At 43.5% G+C, this 16,866-nt stretch overlaps 1 protein-coding gene across 1 annotated transcript in view; it reads left to right on the top strand.

The window, feature by feature from the left end:
• LOC311234374 (receptor-type tyrosine-protein phosphatase epsilon-like) overlaps window positions 1-16,866 on the top strand; it is a 110,304-nt gene that overhangs the window by 88,643 nt on the left and 4,795 nt on the right. The window contains exons 7-15 of the mRNA XM_084321533.1: window positions 160-250; window positions 404-480; window positions 570-606; window positions 709-806; window positions 2,498-2,617; window positions 10,416-10,579; window positions 13,675-13,810; window positions 14,114-14,263; window positions 16,446-16,539. Of these exons, the coding sequence (XP_084177659.1) occupies window positions 160-250; window positions 404-480; window positions 570-606; window positions 709-806; window positions 2,498-2,617; window positions 10,416-10,579; window positions 13,675-13,810; window positions 14,114-14,263; window positions 16,446-16,539 (967 nt within the window). The remainder of the gene's footprint in view (window positions 1-159; window positions 251-403; window positions 481-569; window positions 607-708; window positions 807-2,497; window positions 2,618-10,415; window positions 10,580-13,674; window positions 13,811-14,113; window positions 14,264-16,445; window positions 16,540-16,866) is intronic.

Below are 16,866 nucleotides of genomic sequence, written 5' to 3'. Positions count from 1 at the left end.
TATACACAGCGAAGTGTTGTCGAATGAAACCCTTCATCTTGAACAAGCCACAACACGCAGAAATAGAAGAAGCTATAGGCTTAGAATATTAGTTTCATATATATATAATGTATAATGTTATCTTTCTTTTTATCCACCCTGTCGGGGTTCTCTGTACAGTCACTTCCATGTTATTACCACCTTGGGTCCTTTGAGGAAGCCAGCAGAGAGCACAACAGAGAGAAGAACAGATACCCCAACATACTACCATGTGAGTGGGTGATTTACACTCAAATAAACTATTCAATTACGACCTCTCGCGTCATTGAACCCCTTCAACCATTAAAATGACGCAGAGCGTGGCGGTTAAGTTTAAATGAGAGGAAATGTTCTTCAACTTACTGTAATCGTTTCTCTTCCACAGATGATCACTCCAGAGTGGTGTTAAATCACATCGACGGACATCTGTGCTCCGACTATATAAATGCATCGTACATAGACGTGAGTTTGTCTTTTAACGATATATGCATCGTTTCACCCTGACCCACACTGTTACAAATGAGCAATTAAATATATTTTAAACCACACAGGGTTATAAGGAGAAACAAAGATTCATCGCAGCTCAAGGTAAGCGATGACTTATTCCAGCGTGGCTTACTGGCTTTTCTCCTCGCCGTCCGTGTGGTATTTGTGATAGTTGTGATGTTTTTCCTTGATTCTCTCCTCCAGGCCCAAAGCTTGAGACTGTGGCTGACTTCTGGAGGATGGTCTGGGAGCAGAAGACCTCTACCGTCGTGATGCTCACCAACCTGAAGGAGAGGAAGGAAGTAGGTGCCAGCATTTAGAGACATTCTGGTGACACTTTATTTTAGTAATGATTAAGTACATAATTAATAACTAATGAGGAATCAGGCTATATCTAAGTGTAAGGACAACATTATGAATTAAAGGTGCTCAATTGCAGATTCAGCCACTAGATGTCACTAGAGCACCAGCATCTCAGACCAAAACAAAGGGGCGCATACAGTATTTTATTCTGCCACACCTCCCTCCTTCCTTTGTGTTCTCAGCAAAGTAATTATTAAGGTTAGGGTAACGTGAATTTTATTATGAATTTGCCACACCGCAGACATTTTTTGTTTTTTATTGTAGCGGCACGGTCAGCTCCCTTTCAGCTCAAGTGCCATTTAATTTTTCTATTCAATCACTAAAACATTTGACTATAAACTACCAAATCCGGGGCGGCCGGGTAACGCAGCGGACTAAGCGGCTGTCTACCACCACAGAGACAGTGGGATCGAATCCAGCTGTGGTGTTTCCGGGTTGGTCGACCGTCCATACTAACACAATTGGCAGTGTTAGAGGGTGGGAAACCCGGCGAGGGTGGGTCCTGGTCGTTGTAAACAGCCACTCCTACAGTTCGGTCGGGGCGCCTGCACAGCAAGGGAAGGATCTGGGAGAGGTAGTGTGATCCTTCCACACGTTACACTCTCCCAGTGAGAGTCCGCGCTGCCAGATGAAAAGAAGCGGTGGGCTGGGTACACATGTGTTGGAGGAAGCATGTGATAGTCTTCGCCCTCCCGGACCGACGGTAGGGGGTAGAGGGCGCAACGACCAGGAAGGGGATTGGGAATTGGCATAACGACTAACATTGGGATGGGAGAAAAACGGAAAAAGATTTTTAAAAAACGACCAAATCCAACTCCAATTGTTTTCACATGTTTTCAGCAACTATTTCCCAACACATAATATGTTTAGAAACAACCCTCTGAATTTGCTTTACCCGGACTTTAACGGCTGATTGGTCGACTCATCGTCCCTTTCACTCCTCTCAACTCCCAATCTCTCGACCAGGCCTATCTCAAACCCTGCCCTATTTTCCCGATCCTCCAATCGCAACCTTTCCGATTAGAGGATCAAGAAAAGAGGGCGGTTTTTCAACTGTTTGTAAGCTGTCTGAGTGGGGCAGCGTACTGTACATGGTATAGTACCGTGATCTGACTAAACCTACGTTGTTCCGTTAGGCCGCTACTAGAGCCCCCGTTCTGTCTTCTCACGACCCAAAGTCACAGGCATAATTTATTTGACCCCCTTCCTACGTAGAATCCATACAAAGTGTCATCCCGCAGATTACTTAGCATCACATTAAATTGAGCCTCAAAGGGATGATCAATAGGGAGCAAAGCGGAGGGTCTGATAGCGCAGAACAGAGGCGCCGAGGATCAATAACGGAATAATTGTTGATAAGATCCTGAGAGGCTCCGTGATAATTAGTTTGAGAATCTCATTAATGGGTTGAAACATTACTCTGATGATCTTATTGACTGACGGGAGTCGCAACACACTCTCTCTCTCTATTTGCTTCTCCGCCGAGTGAGTCACGGACCGCAGGCAGCAGATGTAAGCAGCTGTGAAAACGTTACAGTACACCGTATCGCATCAGCATAACTGCTTTAGTTGTTGTCTTTGAAAACGTACATAATACAGTTCTGATTCTTGTGGGATTCTTTCTCCCCAGGATAAGTGCTATCAATACTGGCCTGACCAAGGCTGCTGGATGTATGGGAACGTCAGAGTCGCTATGGAGGACTTCACCATACTAGTGGACTACACCATTAGAAAGTTCTGTGTTCAGTATGTAAGTATGAAGGCCTATGCATATCACAACATCAATGACCAGCTTGTATTAATCAAAGCTGAAGATATTGGTTGCTGATACATAATTTTCCTTTGCTGTTTGGGTGAAAAGTCAGGTCATATCTTGAACCCTTATATTATAGATGAGTTTGTTGAGTTATAAAACAGCCTTTTGTGGACACTGCTACAACCCATGTATTGCCTAGCCCACATACAATTGTGATATTGACTTATTCAACAGAAAACAACAAATTGGCCAGGAATACATATGCGTAAGGTGGATTTTGTATTGATTTTCCCTGAAAGGGTTTGTTGCTAGCGCAGTTTAACAACTGCAATAGCTGGGAAACCAATAGTTTGAACTTGCTTCTCAGAGAAATTGCATGGTGTATTCTTATGTTCTATGCTCCATTAATGGAGGTATGAACTCAACCCTTGCACCATTATTGAACATGTTTGGACAGCTCATGTACAGTATAGCAGTGTTAACACATTGGACGTCAGACCCGAGATATCCCAGGTTAACTCGCCATGCGCTGGGCGCCAAACCCGAGAAAAGTCAGGTTTTAATCGTTATTTCTTTTATTCGCTATATCCATTCATAATTCATCCATCCAGCCTGATGTTATCATTGGGAATGGCTCTGAGATCGCAAATGGCCAATACCGCCGCCTAACGCCTTACGGCCAGTATTGCACATCATTGGAAACCCTCTGGCTTGGGCTGTACGCTAAGAAGTCCGGTCCAGGTTTTCCTTCTCGGGCATGAGTAACGTTTATAACACATGGACTCGAGCACTGCCGGTTCATGTGTTTTGGTGGATAACGTTGGACACACGATCGCGATCAATATTTGGAATGGCGATCAGATAATTGGATTATTCTTTTTGCAGTACATCATATACAAGGTAAGGACTATATGTTATCAATCTTGCGTTGATCCGATATTTTTTCCCCCGCGATCGCAGCGTGTGTCTGTAATGTACTGTGTAATGTATGCCGTTGGTGGCGGTCGAAGCATGGAAAACGACCTCCCCCCTCCCACCCTTTCGTGCATGATGAATCATAATACCGATAATCTAGCGTTGATTTCAGAATGATTCTTGATCCAGGCGAGAAATGGCACGATTTATAATGAAATGCAGTAAAGCGCTGTTTGCTGGAGTTTCCTGGGATTACACAGGATCACTCTAAAACTATACTCATATTCACCACGGTATAAAAACGGAAATGTATGGATGAAAAAATTATCTGTTTTTTGCATGTTGACCGGAAGAAACTCACTGACAATCGGCGTTGTTATTAGATCCATAGCTATAATATTTAATATAGGTTTAGCACTGCAAACACCGGAATATATCGCCATTGAACAGAGCGCTGGCACACAACGGCCCAACGCCCATAGCGACCTCTGGCGCTGAACCTTTTAAAGGTGCTATAGATAACATTCAGCCACTAGATACAGTATTGCACCAGCAGGTCCAATCAGGTGCATTCCATGTGGGAAAATGGGAAGTAGGGAGGGGATACATGCCTGCAACATGTAAACAACAACATTCATTTTGGACCCGCCAACATTTTTTAAATTATCAATTCATTAACACTTTAATCGCCGGAAACGCCGTAACTCGTCATTCCCCGCCATGCTCATTCTGCCGAAGACGCCGTAACACGTCTTTGATATCAATATTTCAAAAATCTGTGATCGAAATCATATTTATCCCCCGGGGACCTGAGATATACTGCTGAGCTCCACTCAACTCTCTAACGGTTCAAGAGCGCCATCTGGTGGCCGATCGGCAGATCGCCCAACAGGAAGTCATGTGGATGAAGTGGTGCTCAGTCACCCATATTTCGTCCGGGCACTCGCTATCATTAGCAGGACTCCATCTTGACACAATGGATGTCGATCGGTTGCAAATAACTCGACAAACAACATGATTTGGACGTATATACTATTATACAACCTGGAAATGGATCGGGTATTTCTACATCCCATAATATGAATATCTCTGCTCCACGCTCATCGCCCAACGGCGCGAGGAAGATACGGTAAGATCCAGTGTTATTTTCCAACGTGTTCTTTACTAACTGCTCTGATGATCATATCACCCACACTAGATGAATGATATAACGTTGCCCACGGAATTATAAACGACCCCCCGCCCATCCGGTCAACATCAGAGCATACGTAGTAACTCCTAGAAGCACATCCAGTTGACATTTTTTATCTCGCACAGATTCCTACCAAACTGTATTTGATCATCAATATAATGCATTTAGGGCTATAATTCAAGTTCTGGAGAAAGCTGCAGAAAACGATAAAAACATACTTATACTTTAGACCGTATTTTAGTATGAATATGTGAATGAAAAAGTATAACGTTGCTACACCCTGAACAATAGATATAGGACATTGAATGGGCCATAATAATGTCAATTTAGCAATACAATTTAAAAAGTTATAGCCCTGCAAAGAAGGGGAACTTCTCCATAGACAAATAGAGATGGCGAGGGATGGTAAATTATGAATTTAACCATGGCGATCAAAGTGTTAATCAATACTTTTATTCCATACCTTTCTAAAAGCTATGTGAATTAATATATCTTTTTTTAATGATTACTCTAAATACAAATAGTATCTAGAGCACCTTTAAGTCAATCCAAACCACTTGGAGAGTACATTCTCGAAGTCAACTTCCTGTCTGTTGTTGCTACGCAACTGCAGCGTGGGGGGAAACTGCCCCGCCTGGTACATTGTGTACGCTTCATTTAGTGGAGAAACGGATCGTTAAAGCGGCAAATTAAAGACAATCAAGCGGAATTTTCTTCAGTCCTTCACAATGCCAAAGAGCTGCTGTGTTACGCGTTGTACTAATGACAAAAACAGAAATCCAAATCGCAAGTTTTATACCATCACAGAGGAAAAAGTGGCTGGTGGCTAACGTTCGGCTAACTCGCTCTGGTGTTGTGGTCGTGGTAGCTACATGCTAAGCTAACGTTAATTACATCATATCGAACCGATAGGAGCTTATTTTATCTAATCTTACGTGGATGTTTGATCGGGTAGTGGCACACGTGGTACCACCACGTAAGATTAGATAAGATAAGCTCCTATCGGTTCGATATGATGTAATTAACGTTAGCTTAGCATGTAGCTACCACGAACACCAGAGCGAGTTAGCCGAACGTTAGCCACCAGCCACTTTTTCCTCCATGATGCATCAGCTAATATTATATAAAACTTGCGATTTGGATTTCTGTGTTTGTTATTAGTACAAAACGTAACACAGCAGCTTCAATTTGGGTATTCGAGAGATGGCCATGTCTGCAGGTGTTTTGTATGGACATTATGTCAAGTCAATCAGGGGGAGCTTCTTTGACTCATATCTCGCCTTAGAATCACCAGAAAGGCTTTCGAAATAGTGAAATGCCATGTTGGCCTCAATATTTTTAAAACAAATCGTATGAAAATGTTATGAAATGAACAAGAATATTTAATATAGGTTTAGCACTGCAAACACCGGAATATATCGCCATTGAACAGAGCGCTGGCACACAACGGCCCAACGCCCATAGCGACCTCTGGCGCTGAACCTTTTAAAGGTGCTATAGATAACATTCAGCCACTAGATACAGTATCGCACCAGCAGGTCCAATCGGGTGCATTCCATGTGGGAAAATGGGAAGTAGGGAGGGGATACATGCCTGCAACATGTAAACAACAACATTCATTTTGGACCCGCCAATTTTTTTAAAATTATCAATTCATTAACACTTTAATCGCCGGAAACTCCGTAACTCGTCATTCCCCGCCATGCTCATTCTGCCGAAGACGCCGTAACACGTCTTTGATATCAATATTTCAAAAATCTGTGATCGAAATCATATTTATCCCCCGGGGACCTGAGATATACTGCTGAGCTCCACTCAACTCTCTAACGGTTCAAGAGCGCCATCTGGTGGCCGATCGGCAGATCGCCCAACAAGAAGTCATGTGGATGAAGTGGTGCTCAGTCACCCATATTTCGTCCGGGCACTCGCTATCATTAGCAGGACTCCATCTTGACACAATGGATGTCGATCGGTTGCAAATAACTCGACAAACAACATGATTTGGACGTATATACTATTATACAACCTGGAAATGGATCGGGTATTTCTACATCCCATAATATGAATATCTCTGCTCCACGCTCATCGCCCAACGGCGCGAGGAAGATACGGTAAGATCCAGTGTTATTTTCCAACGTGTTCTTTACTAACTGCTCTGATGATCATATCACCCACACTAGATGAATGATATAACGTTGCCCACGGAATTATAAACGACCCCCCGCCCATCCGGTCAACATCAGAGCATACGTAGTAACTCCTAGAAGCACATCCAGTTGAAATTTTTTATCTCGCACAGATTCCTACCAAACTGTATTTGATCATCAATATAATGCATTTAGGGCTATAATTCAAGTTCTGGAGAAAGTTGCAGAAAACGATAAAAACATACTTATACTTTAGACCGTATTTTAGTATGAATATGTGAATGAAAAAGTATAATGTTGCTACACCCTGAACAATAGATATAGGACATTGAATGGGCCATAATAATGTCAATTTAGCAATACAATTTAAAAAGTTATAGCCCTGCAAAGAAGGGGAACTTCTCCATAGACAAATAGAGATGGCGAGGGATGGTAAATTATGAATTTAACCATGGCGATCAAAGTGTTAATCAATACTTTTATTCCATACCTTTCTAAAAGCTATGTGAATTAATATATCTTTTTTTAATGATTACTCTAAATACAAATAGTATCTAGAGCACCTTTTAAGTCAATCCAAACCACTTGGAGAGTACATTCTCGAAGTCAACTTCCTGTCTGTTGTTGCTACGCAACTGCAGCGTGGGGGGAAACTGCCCCGCCTGGTACATTGTGTACGCTTCATTTAGTGGAGAAACGGATCGTTAAAGCGGCAAATTAAAGACAATCAAGCGGAATTTTCTTCAGTCCTTCACAATGCCAAAGAGCTGCTGTGTTACGCGTTGTACTAATGACAAAAACAGAAATCCAAATCGCAAGTTTTATACCATCACAGAGGAAAAAGTGGCTGGTGGCTAACGTTCGGCTAACTCGCTCTGGTGTTGTGGTCGTGGTAGCTACATGCTAAGCTAACGTTAATTACATCATATCGAACCGATAGGAGCTTATTTTATCTAATCAGAGACAGCCCTCATTGCGGTCACAGAGGCACTTCACTTAGCAAAAGCGAAAGGCCTCTCCTCTGTCCTGATTCTCCTAGATCTATCTGCAGCCTTCGACACAGTCAACCACCAGATCCTCCTTGCGGCCCTCGCAGGAATGGGAGTGGCTGGCTCTGCGCTGACATGGCTGTCATCATACCTCAATGACCGCTCCTACCAAGTGTCATGGAGAGGGACCCTGTCGGCCACCCGCCCCCTGCGGACGGGTGTCCCCCAGGGCTCGGTTTTAGGACCCCTTCTCTTCTCCCTCTACACTAAATCACTGGGTAACATTATCACGTCTCATGGCTTCTCCTACCATTGTTATGCCGACGATACTCAACTCTTCCTCTCCTTCCCTCCCTCAGATATCCACGTCTCTGTGCGGATCTCGGCCTGTCTGTCCGACATCTCAGCCTGGATGACGTCCAACCACCTCAAACTGAACCTAAGCAAAACAGAATTGCTCCACCTGCCGGCCAAATCCTCCCCCCTAACCGACCTTTCAATCACAGTCGAGAATGCAGCTGTGACTGCGTCCCCGACCGCCAAGAACCTTGGTGTTGTCCTCGACGACCAGTTGAACTTCTCTGCTCACATCGCAGCGACGACCAGAACCTGCCGATTCCTCCTGAGCAACGTCAGAAGGATACGCCCCTTCCTGACAAAAGAAGCCACCCAACTCCTCGTCCAATCAACAGTCATCTCCCGCCTCGACTACTGCAATGCACTGCTCGCTGGCCTCCCGGCCACTGCCACTAAGCCTCTTCAACTCATTCAGAACGCAGCGGCCCGCCTGATCTCAAACCTACCGAAGTCGGCCCATGTCACCCCACTTCTTAGGGACCTGCACTGGCTCCCCATTGCTGCACGAATCCGCTTCAAGGCCCTCGACCTAGCATACCGTGCGGCAAAGGGAACCGCTCCCGCCTACCTCCGGTCAATGGTCTCTAACTACACACCCTCAAGACCCCTACGCTCTGCATCTTCTGGCCGCCTCAGACCTACTCCTATCCAAGCTCCGGGAGGGTCATCAAAGAGAAGTCGCCTATTCTCAGTCCTTGCCCCACAATGGTGGAATGAACTACCCACCCCAGTTAGGACAGCCGAATCACGTCCAATCTTTCGCCGTCGACTAAAGACGCACTTCTTCAACCATTATCTGAATTAAAAAAAAAAAAAAAAAAAAAAAAAAATTTAACCCTAACTAACCGTACTGTCATGCACTTGTCCTAATAAACTAACCTACACTGTAGCACTCAACACTTTGATGAACATTGTTGCTCAGCTGATAGAGTTGTGCCCTTCCTGATGGCTTGTCGTACAGAACTTGTAAGTCGCTTTGGATAAAAGCGTCAGCTAAATGACTAAATGTAAATGTAAATGTAAATGTTTGATCGGGTAGTGGCACACGTGGTACCACCACGTAAGATTAGATAAGATAAGCTCCTATCGGTTCGATATGATGTAATTAACGTTAGCTTAGCATGTAGCTACCACGAACACCAGAGCGAGTTAGCCGAACGTTAGCCACCAGCCACTTTTTCCTCCATGATGCATCAGCTGGTATTATATAAAACTTGCGATTTGGATTTCTGTGTTTGTTATTAGTACAAAACGTAACACAGCAGCTTCAATTTGGGTATTCGAGAGATGGCCATGTCTGCAGGTGTTTTGTATGGACATTATGTCAAGTCAATCAGGGGGAGCTTCTTTGACTCATATCTCGCCTTAGAATCACCAGAAAGGCTTTCGAAATAGTGAAATGCCATGTTGGCCTCAATATTTTCAAAACAAATCGTATGAAAATGTTATGAAATGAACAAGAATGTGATAAAACATGTAATAAAAACGGACCTCAACGCATGCATTTGATGGTAGAAATCCGTATGGTCCCCCTATACCAAGATGGCGGCGGTCTCGTGACATCAGAGTGTCTTCGAGAATGTAATATATCACAAGAAAGTACTCACCCTCTACTCTCTGTAACTACGAATGAACACAACTTCCATCTTTTTTTTATCTACTTCTTCTCCCCCCCCCCCTTTTTCTGTATTTTTCTCCCATCCCAATTTAGTCGTTATGCCAATTCCCTTCCCTCCCTTCCTGGTCGTTGCGCGCATTTGCCCCCCACTTGCCGGTCTAGGGAGGGTTGATAGATACTATCACATGTCCCCTTCGATACATGTGGAGTCAGCCAGCCGCTTCTTTTCACCTGACAGCGAGGACTCTCGCTGAGCAGGCGCCCCGACCGACCTGTAGGAGTCGCTGATTACAATGACCAGGATACACACCCCACCGGCTTCCCACCCGCTAACACTGCCAATCGTGTTAGTATGGACGACCGACCAAGCCGGAGGTACCGCTGACAGCTGGATTCGATACCAGTGTCTCTGTGGTGGTAGGCAGGCGCTTAGTCCGCTGCGCTACCCAGCCGCCCACACACAACTTCCATCTTGAAGATAATAAAGTTTGAAAGGTAGTGTTCATGTGAAAACGTGGAGTTATACAGTATGGTTCTTGAGGTACTCACCTGCTTGTGTGTGTTTGTTCTACAGCAGGGTAGCGATGGACCCAGAGCACCGCGTCTGGTCACCCAGCTCCACTTCACCAGCTGGCCAGACTTCGGGGTGCCCTTCTCCCCCATCGGCATGCTGAAGTTCCTCAAGAAAGTCAAGACGGTCAACCCGTCCTATGCCGGGCCCATTGTAGTGCACTGCAGGTAACATACAGGTGGGGTAATGAGAAGTAAAGACAAAAAGAAAAGACCAATAACTCTAGAATGAATTATGATGAGATGTGATGGTGTATGAGCTTTTAAAAATAATTTATATCTGATAGAAAATGATAAACTACCCCATCCTGGCTGTAATTATGATCTGGTAATTAATAGAAGGAATTGTGTGTGTGTTTGTGTAATGTGCTACAATTAACTCATTGAGCGCCATGCTGTACTGCCTGGCGCCAGCGTTATTGACAGTTTTCACGATGTTTGCGGACCCATCGTATATTCTATATTATAACTATGGAGACAATAATATGGCTCATTTGACAGGCACTATTTATAATCCAGTTCATTTCTACATACTTTCGTTTGTGCGCTATTCCACGCTAAACATTGCCCCGTTTCAAAATAATCCAGTCTCGCTTTCTAGATAGTGAGATATGACGTGTTATATGCATATGCACAAATCGTTTGGGTTGCTCGCCTGAAACCTATATTATTTCCAAATCAAAGGTATATATGTCATGTACCAAGGTCTAAGGACCACACAGAATAATAACTGGAGCTGGCTACACATGAGCAAAAGCAGCCTCTCTCAGTAAATGCTTTCAAAACAGTCCCGGGCAGGTAGGTAATAATAAACACAAGACGTTGTTCCAAAAATAGTAAATTATATTTATTATGCAGGGTAGGGATTTAAACCTCCACTGATATTTAAATAGGCAACAAAGGGAAAAAACAACCCACAAACAATTAACAAACAGGGAGAGGGATAAAGGGAGAACACACAAGGTAAGTATAATACAAAGTAAACTAGATAAGCGCCCACAGACACTCACCAACCAGCCAGAGGTTGGTACTGGGAAAACCCCCAGCAAAGGTACCAAAGGTACAATTCCACACTCAGTGGAATTAGGCCTAAAGCCAACAAGAGAATACTTACTCCAATGGAGGAGTGGCGCAGAGGCCAACAATATCTATATACATATACTAGTACTTTAGTCCACCCGAAGCAGTAGATAAGCACAGTATCAATTCCACCACAGTGGCAAACAATGGCAACCTCACTCTACTCTGGTCACTGGCAATTGACAGAATGAGGCGCCCAGACGTGTGTGTGCTGTCAGGTATTTGTCTACCCGCCCCTCTCGAGGTGATTGCCATCAGCTGTCATTCATTAGGCAATCAGCACTCTTCAGTGTAGGGACGGGCAGCACCTGACAGGGAGAGAAAAGAGACAGCATTAGCTCTCATGTTCACACACACACACACACATCACATACAAAACACAACACATTAAATATACTAACCTGATGTTCAGAAGGTCATAAATACAGTAATAATGGTAATGACCAACCCACGTACCCAGGTACGTCACAATATACCATAGATGTTTCTTCACAAAATCATCAAGGAGGGGGGGGGGGGGGGGGGGGGGTCGTTCTACGAAGCTGCGATCGTTACCAAAAGCATGTTTTAGGTTCGGTAAAATACGACGCTGTGATCAATACAAAAGCATGTTTTATGTTCAGTAAAATAGACCTAAAATAGACCTTACCTTAGTCAGAAGGTACTCCAAAATGTATAATCCATGTAGTTCCAACGCGATCACCATTACTCGTGTGCATTGGGTTAATACAGGAAACAATACGTTTCAGGCGAGCAAATCTCTGACAGATGGCTGTGTACTGCTTCACTTTATGCCTCTGGCTGCAGGAATCCCCTCTCCCTCGGAGGCAATGAGAGACACCTTAGAGACCCAGTTCAAAAGGTAGGCGATACTGCCACCTGTCGGGATTCGATCGTCATTGCAATTATAATGTAGGCAGCGGTGCCAGGGAGACACAGGCAGGTCCGCGCGAGCGTAAAAAATTAAATAAAAATAAAAAGAGGATCTAAAAACGAGAGAACTCGTTTTTGGCGGTTGGATTTGAAACACGAGAATTCTCGTTTTTGGAGCAGAAAGAGTTAATGATTGTATATATCAATCAATCAGTCAAATTTATTTATATAGCACATTTAGACATGGCACTTGTCAACCAAAGTGCTTCACAGTAAGTCACATAGCAAAAAACAAAAAAGTGCTAAAGTATAGAATAAACTGAAAATATAAACAACCAACGGATAGACAAGGAAACAAAACAACACATATAAATGCGTTACCAAATATATAGAAACACAGACGTATGCTATGTGATGCTACAGTGCAGAGTTACATTGGTAGTGGACATTAGATTGAGTCTTAGCTCTGAGAATGCAAAAGAATGCTGTTGTTAAAATGAGAACTCACACTTTGTTCAAATGGAAACTCCACTATGTCTCAATCAAAACATCAAGCGCTCCTTCCCCCCTCTGCATGGCGGTGGGCCATTTTAAAGTCTCACTAAAGAAACCGGGAGGCTTACTTTAGCAAATGCTGGAACAGGTGCTGAGGGAGCGAGGCTGTTGTTCTTGAATGGGGCCCATTGAGAAGGTCTTCAACGCCCCACTGTGGAATCACAAAACGCTCCCAGAGCTGCTGTCTGCTGGAATGACCCTTGTAAATCTACGAGGGCGTGTTGCTGGACTGCGGACGCATAGCAATTTAACACATGCTTACGTTTGACACGGTTGACATCTCAAGTCGAGATTGAAGGAATGCCATAGTTTTCCAACATATGCAGTCCTGTACAGTATAGAAATACAACTATTAACCTTTGGTTGGCCATTTGATTCTTTACAGTCTTTTTTATTTGAAAGATCTTTATGATATTTTAGAAATTTTTAATGACTGAGGGAAAAAAGAAAGATGTCTGGGACCATTGTCCTTCATACTTATGCTGCTTATTAGTGTTATTACCATATGCCATGTTGATACACATTCTTCTTATCTAACAGGAAGACTCTTCCGTAGCACCATACATTACGCTACACAAATTACAGGGTAATTACTGTGTAACACAATAGAAAGTAAACCTCCTGTACCTGAGGGAAGTTATTTTGTAATACTTACACATAAGTATTTCTGTGTTATTACATGGTAATTACCCTATGATTTGTGAACTGTAATAGGAAGTTCTACCGAACCGTCTTCCCATTGTGTTTGTCCACAGTGCTGGGGTCGGCAGGACAGGGACCTTCATCGTCATCGACGGCATGATCGATATGATGCACATGGAGCAGAGAGTGGACGTCTTTGGCTTCGTGACCAGGATACGTGAACAGCGCTGTCAGCTCATCCAGACAGATGTAAGTGCCCCCTCTGCCCTGTCCGACCAGCTGCACCTATAGGACTGACCGCTGCACACTGTGGTGTAAACAAGCCAAGGCATTGAAACAACCCTGTTATCATAGACTATGAAGAGGAAACGGATCGACAAGCTAAAGCAACTCCCATGATAAACACCTGATGGCAATCTGCAAGCACGCGCAGCTACTCTGCCAAATCCAGATGATTTAATCTCACAATTTGACCATGTCTCTCTTATCTACTGTACTTCTGCTTCTTCTCTCCTGCTCCTCCTCTCTATCTGTTTCTCTCTCCCCCCTCAGATGCAGTACTCGTTCATCTACCAGGCCCTGCTGGAGTACTACCTGTATGGGGACACGGAGCTGGACGTGTGCTCCCTGGAGGGACACCTGCAGAGGCTCCACAACACCAGGGCTCCCCACGACAGGCTGGGCCTGGAGGAGGAGTTCAGGGTAAGTGGCTGATTGATGATCCGAAAACAAACCACTGGTAAAGACATGCTTTTCTCTCTAGCTGTTGATGTTTCTTTTTTTCTTTTTGTGGGGAATTCTCAAGCAGTCTGCAGGATGTGTAAACTGGGATATCCTACAGTCTAACGGTCTGAAGTTGTTCTCAAGCCATTTGATGCACACAGCACGTCTTGAAATCCAAGGAACAGCCAATAATCTTGCTAACTGTCACATACAATGTAGAATGATCATACAAGAGGAGATCGCAAAATATAAACAGCCACTGGCCAAGTAGCAAAACTTAATTTGGTATTTATCATTGTATTTTATTGATTTGATGTTGTTTTTTTCTTTACATTTGAGCTAAATCTCAAGGCACACTGTGCCTCATCCAAGAGATGTGTTGTGACAAGTCACTTCATCTTGTATTCAGGCTTAACATCTAATCCTTCTTGAAACAAGTGCACAGATTTTGTCAATGGTGTGAGATAAACACACATGTTTTGTTCAGCTTATTATATCAAAAAACATTATCTTGAATCAAATATCAAAGATATCATGTTTTGAGAGAATTTTTTTTAAATTAATATTGTATTGAGCCTTTAAATCTTTTCTTGAAACGAGTGCTGTAATGTGCCATTCGGATTAAATACTTTTACTTTCAATACAACTGGACTCATTTAACGGGGCATTTCCAAGATTTTTTACCTGAATCCTAATGTTCTGTTGTGAGGAGGACATAATGATAATTGTACATATAACTTACCAATGTGTTTTGTGTCTCAAGTGCTCTTCCCCCTTGAGAGAAGAACAGACCTGTAGTGAACTGCAGACACTATTTCCTCAACTATATCTTCAACGTGTCTCGAGGTGAGCCTATAGCCACAGTTGAGTATGGTTGAAGAAATAGTTTGTGGTTCACTAGAGGTCTGCTCTCCTCCGGGGTGACGTCATTGTTTCTCCGGTGGCCGAACTCTGGAGACACAGAACACGTCAGTAAATGTTATGTCCGATTATCACATGTCCTCCTCACAGCAGAGCGGTGGGATTCAGATTGAAAAATTCGCAAAATGCCTCTTTTAACTCTTTCTGCACCATACCCGAGAAAAGTCGGGTTTCCCGTATGGTAGACATGCCCAATATACACGAATAATTGCGATCGCCATAGGATCGACTGGGATTTATAAATTTTGGAGTACTTTCTGACTGATTGAACTTCTATCTTAGGCAAACATCGCTAAAATGGTCAATAACGCTATAATTGAGTACAGATGGGGAAAGGGCGTGGCGCCCAATGAGTTAAGGTGGAAAGTTTTTGCAGTGAAGAAGCCACTACTCAACCCCCACCCCTAAAAAAAGAAATAATAATAATAATTTTACGATGACACGGCGCTACAAGTACAGTAACTCACAATAAACTCCAGTCCCTCTTTCCTGTGCTCTTCACTAGCCACGAGAGACCTCTTGTGTTTATATCTAGTGTTTGTTACATTACTTAACAATTATAATACTTTCCCACCTACCGTGTGTAATCACCACCATGCGTACCATTGTCCTTTACTACTAGTAGTAGTTGTAGTCAAGTCACTAAATCTCGAGTCCCCAGTGTTCGAGTCCAAGTCTGAGTCACCAAAGAAGAGCCCGAGTCGAGTCCCCATTACCCTAGTCCAAGTCCGAGTCAAGGTTGAGTCCTCTCCACAGATGTCTGTTAAAGTTTGAGGTTGTCCCGGTCTTCTCTTCAATAGTTTGTTTACATATTGAACATCTAGCAGTGCTCTTGCTGGAATTTGATGTAAAATCCGTGTAAGCAAAAGCGCACGATTCGGGGCGTCTCTTTAGGCATCTTAAGTACTGAACATGAGGGTATCGACGTGATTCCGCATGTAAGTGGAACACACGTGTAAAAATGTAATGATGTTATAGTATTAATATAGCCATCAATATCTTATGCCAAATGATCAGGGCCTATTACAAAAAATATATACTATAACTCTTTATCAACTAATAAGTCTGAGTCTGCCCCTTCCAAGTCCGAATGCAATCAATGCTTGAGTCCAAGTCGAGTCACGAGTCCTGAAAATCAGTCCAGGACTGGGACTGGAGTACTACAACACTGCTGCTAGGGGTGAGAAACACCCTGTTCCTACTGGTTCACGTTAACCCCAATCTCCTCTGCTCTCATCAGAAACTGACCAACGTGCGCATCATGAAGGAGAACATGAGAATGGGGAACCTTCCTGCCAACATGAAGAAGAACCGTGTGCTTCAGATCATCCCGTGTAAGGAACACCCTGGTACTCCTCCAGCGGCTCCATAATACATCACAACCGAGGAGACATCAAAGTGGCAACTGTGGTGTTGTTGATGCCCGGGAAAACACATACTGTATATACACACGTCTGTGGGATGAATGAGATTCGGATATGACTTGTATCCTGACATGAAGTAGTGAGAAGAGTGAAAAAACAAAAGCCATTACCCATAATCACAAAGGAAGGAGGAAAGATAGAAAGAAAGGAGACAGTACGTCATGTTTAGCTTTATTTTTTTTTTAACTTTATTTAAACTCGTCAATTGAAGGAGACCCTCATTTTCAATGGCATCAA

The sequence above is a fragment of the Notolepis coatsorum genome (assembly GCF_963971535.1).
Source record: "Notolepis coatsorum genome assembly, chromosome: 9".
Classification (NCBI taxonomy): Eukaryota; Metazoa; Chordata; class Actinopteri; order Aulopiformes; family Paralepididae; genus Notolepis; species Notolepis coatsorum.
The sequence above is the reverse complement of the archived record's forward strand: the minus strand, read 5'-3'. Positions and strand labels throughout refer to the sequence as shown.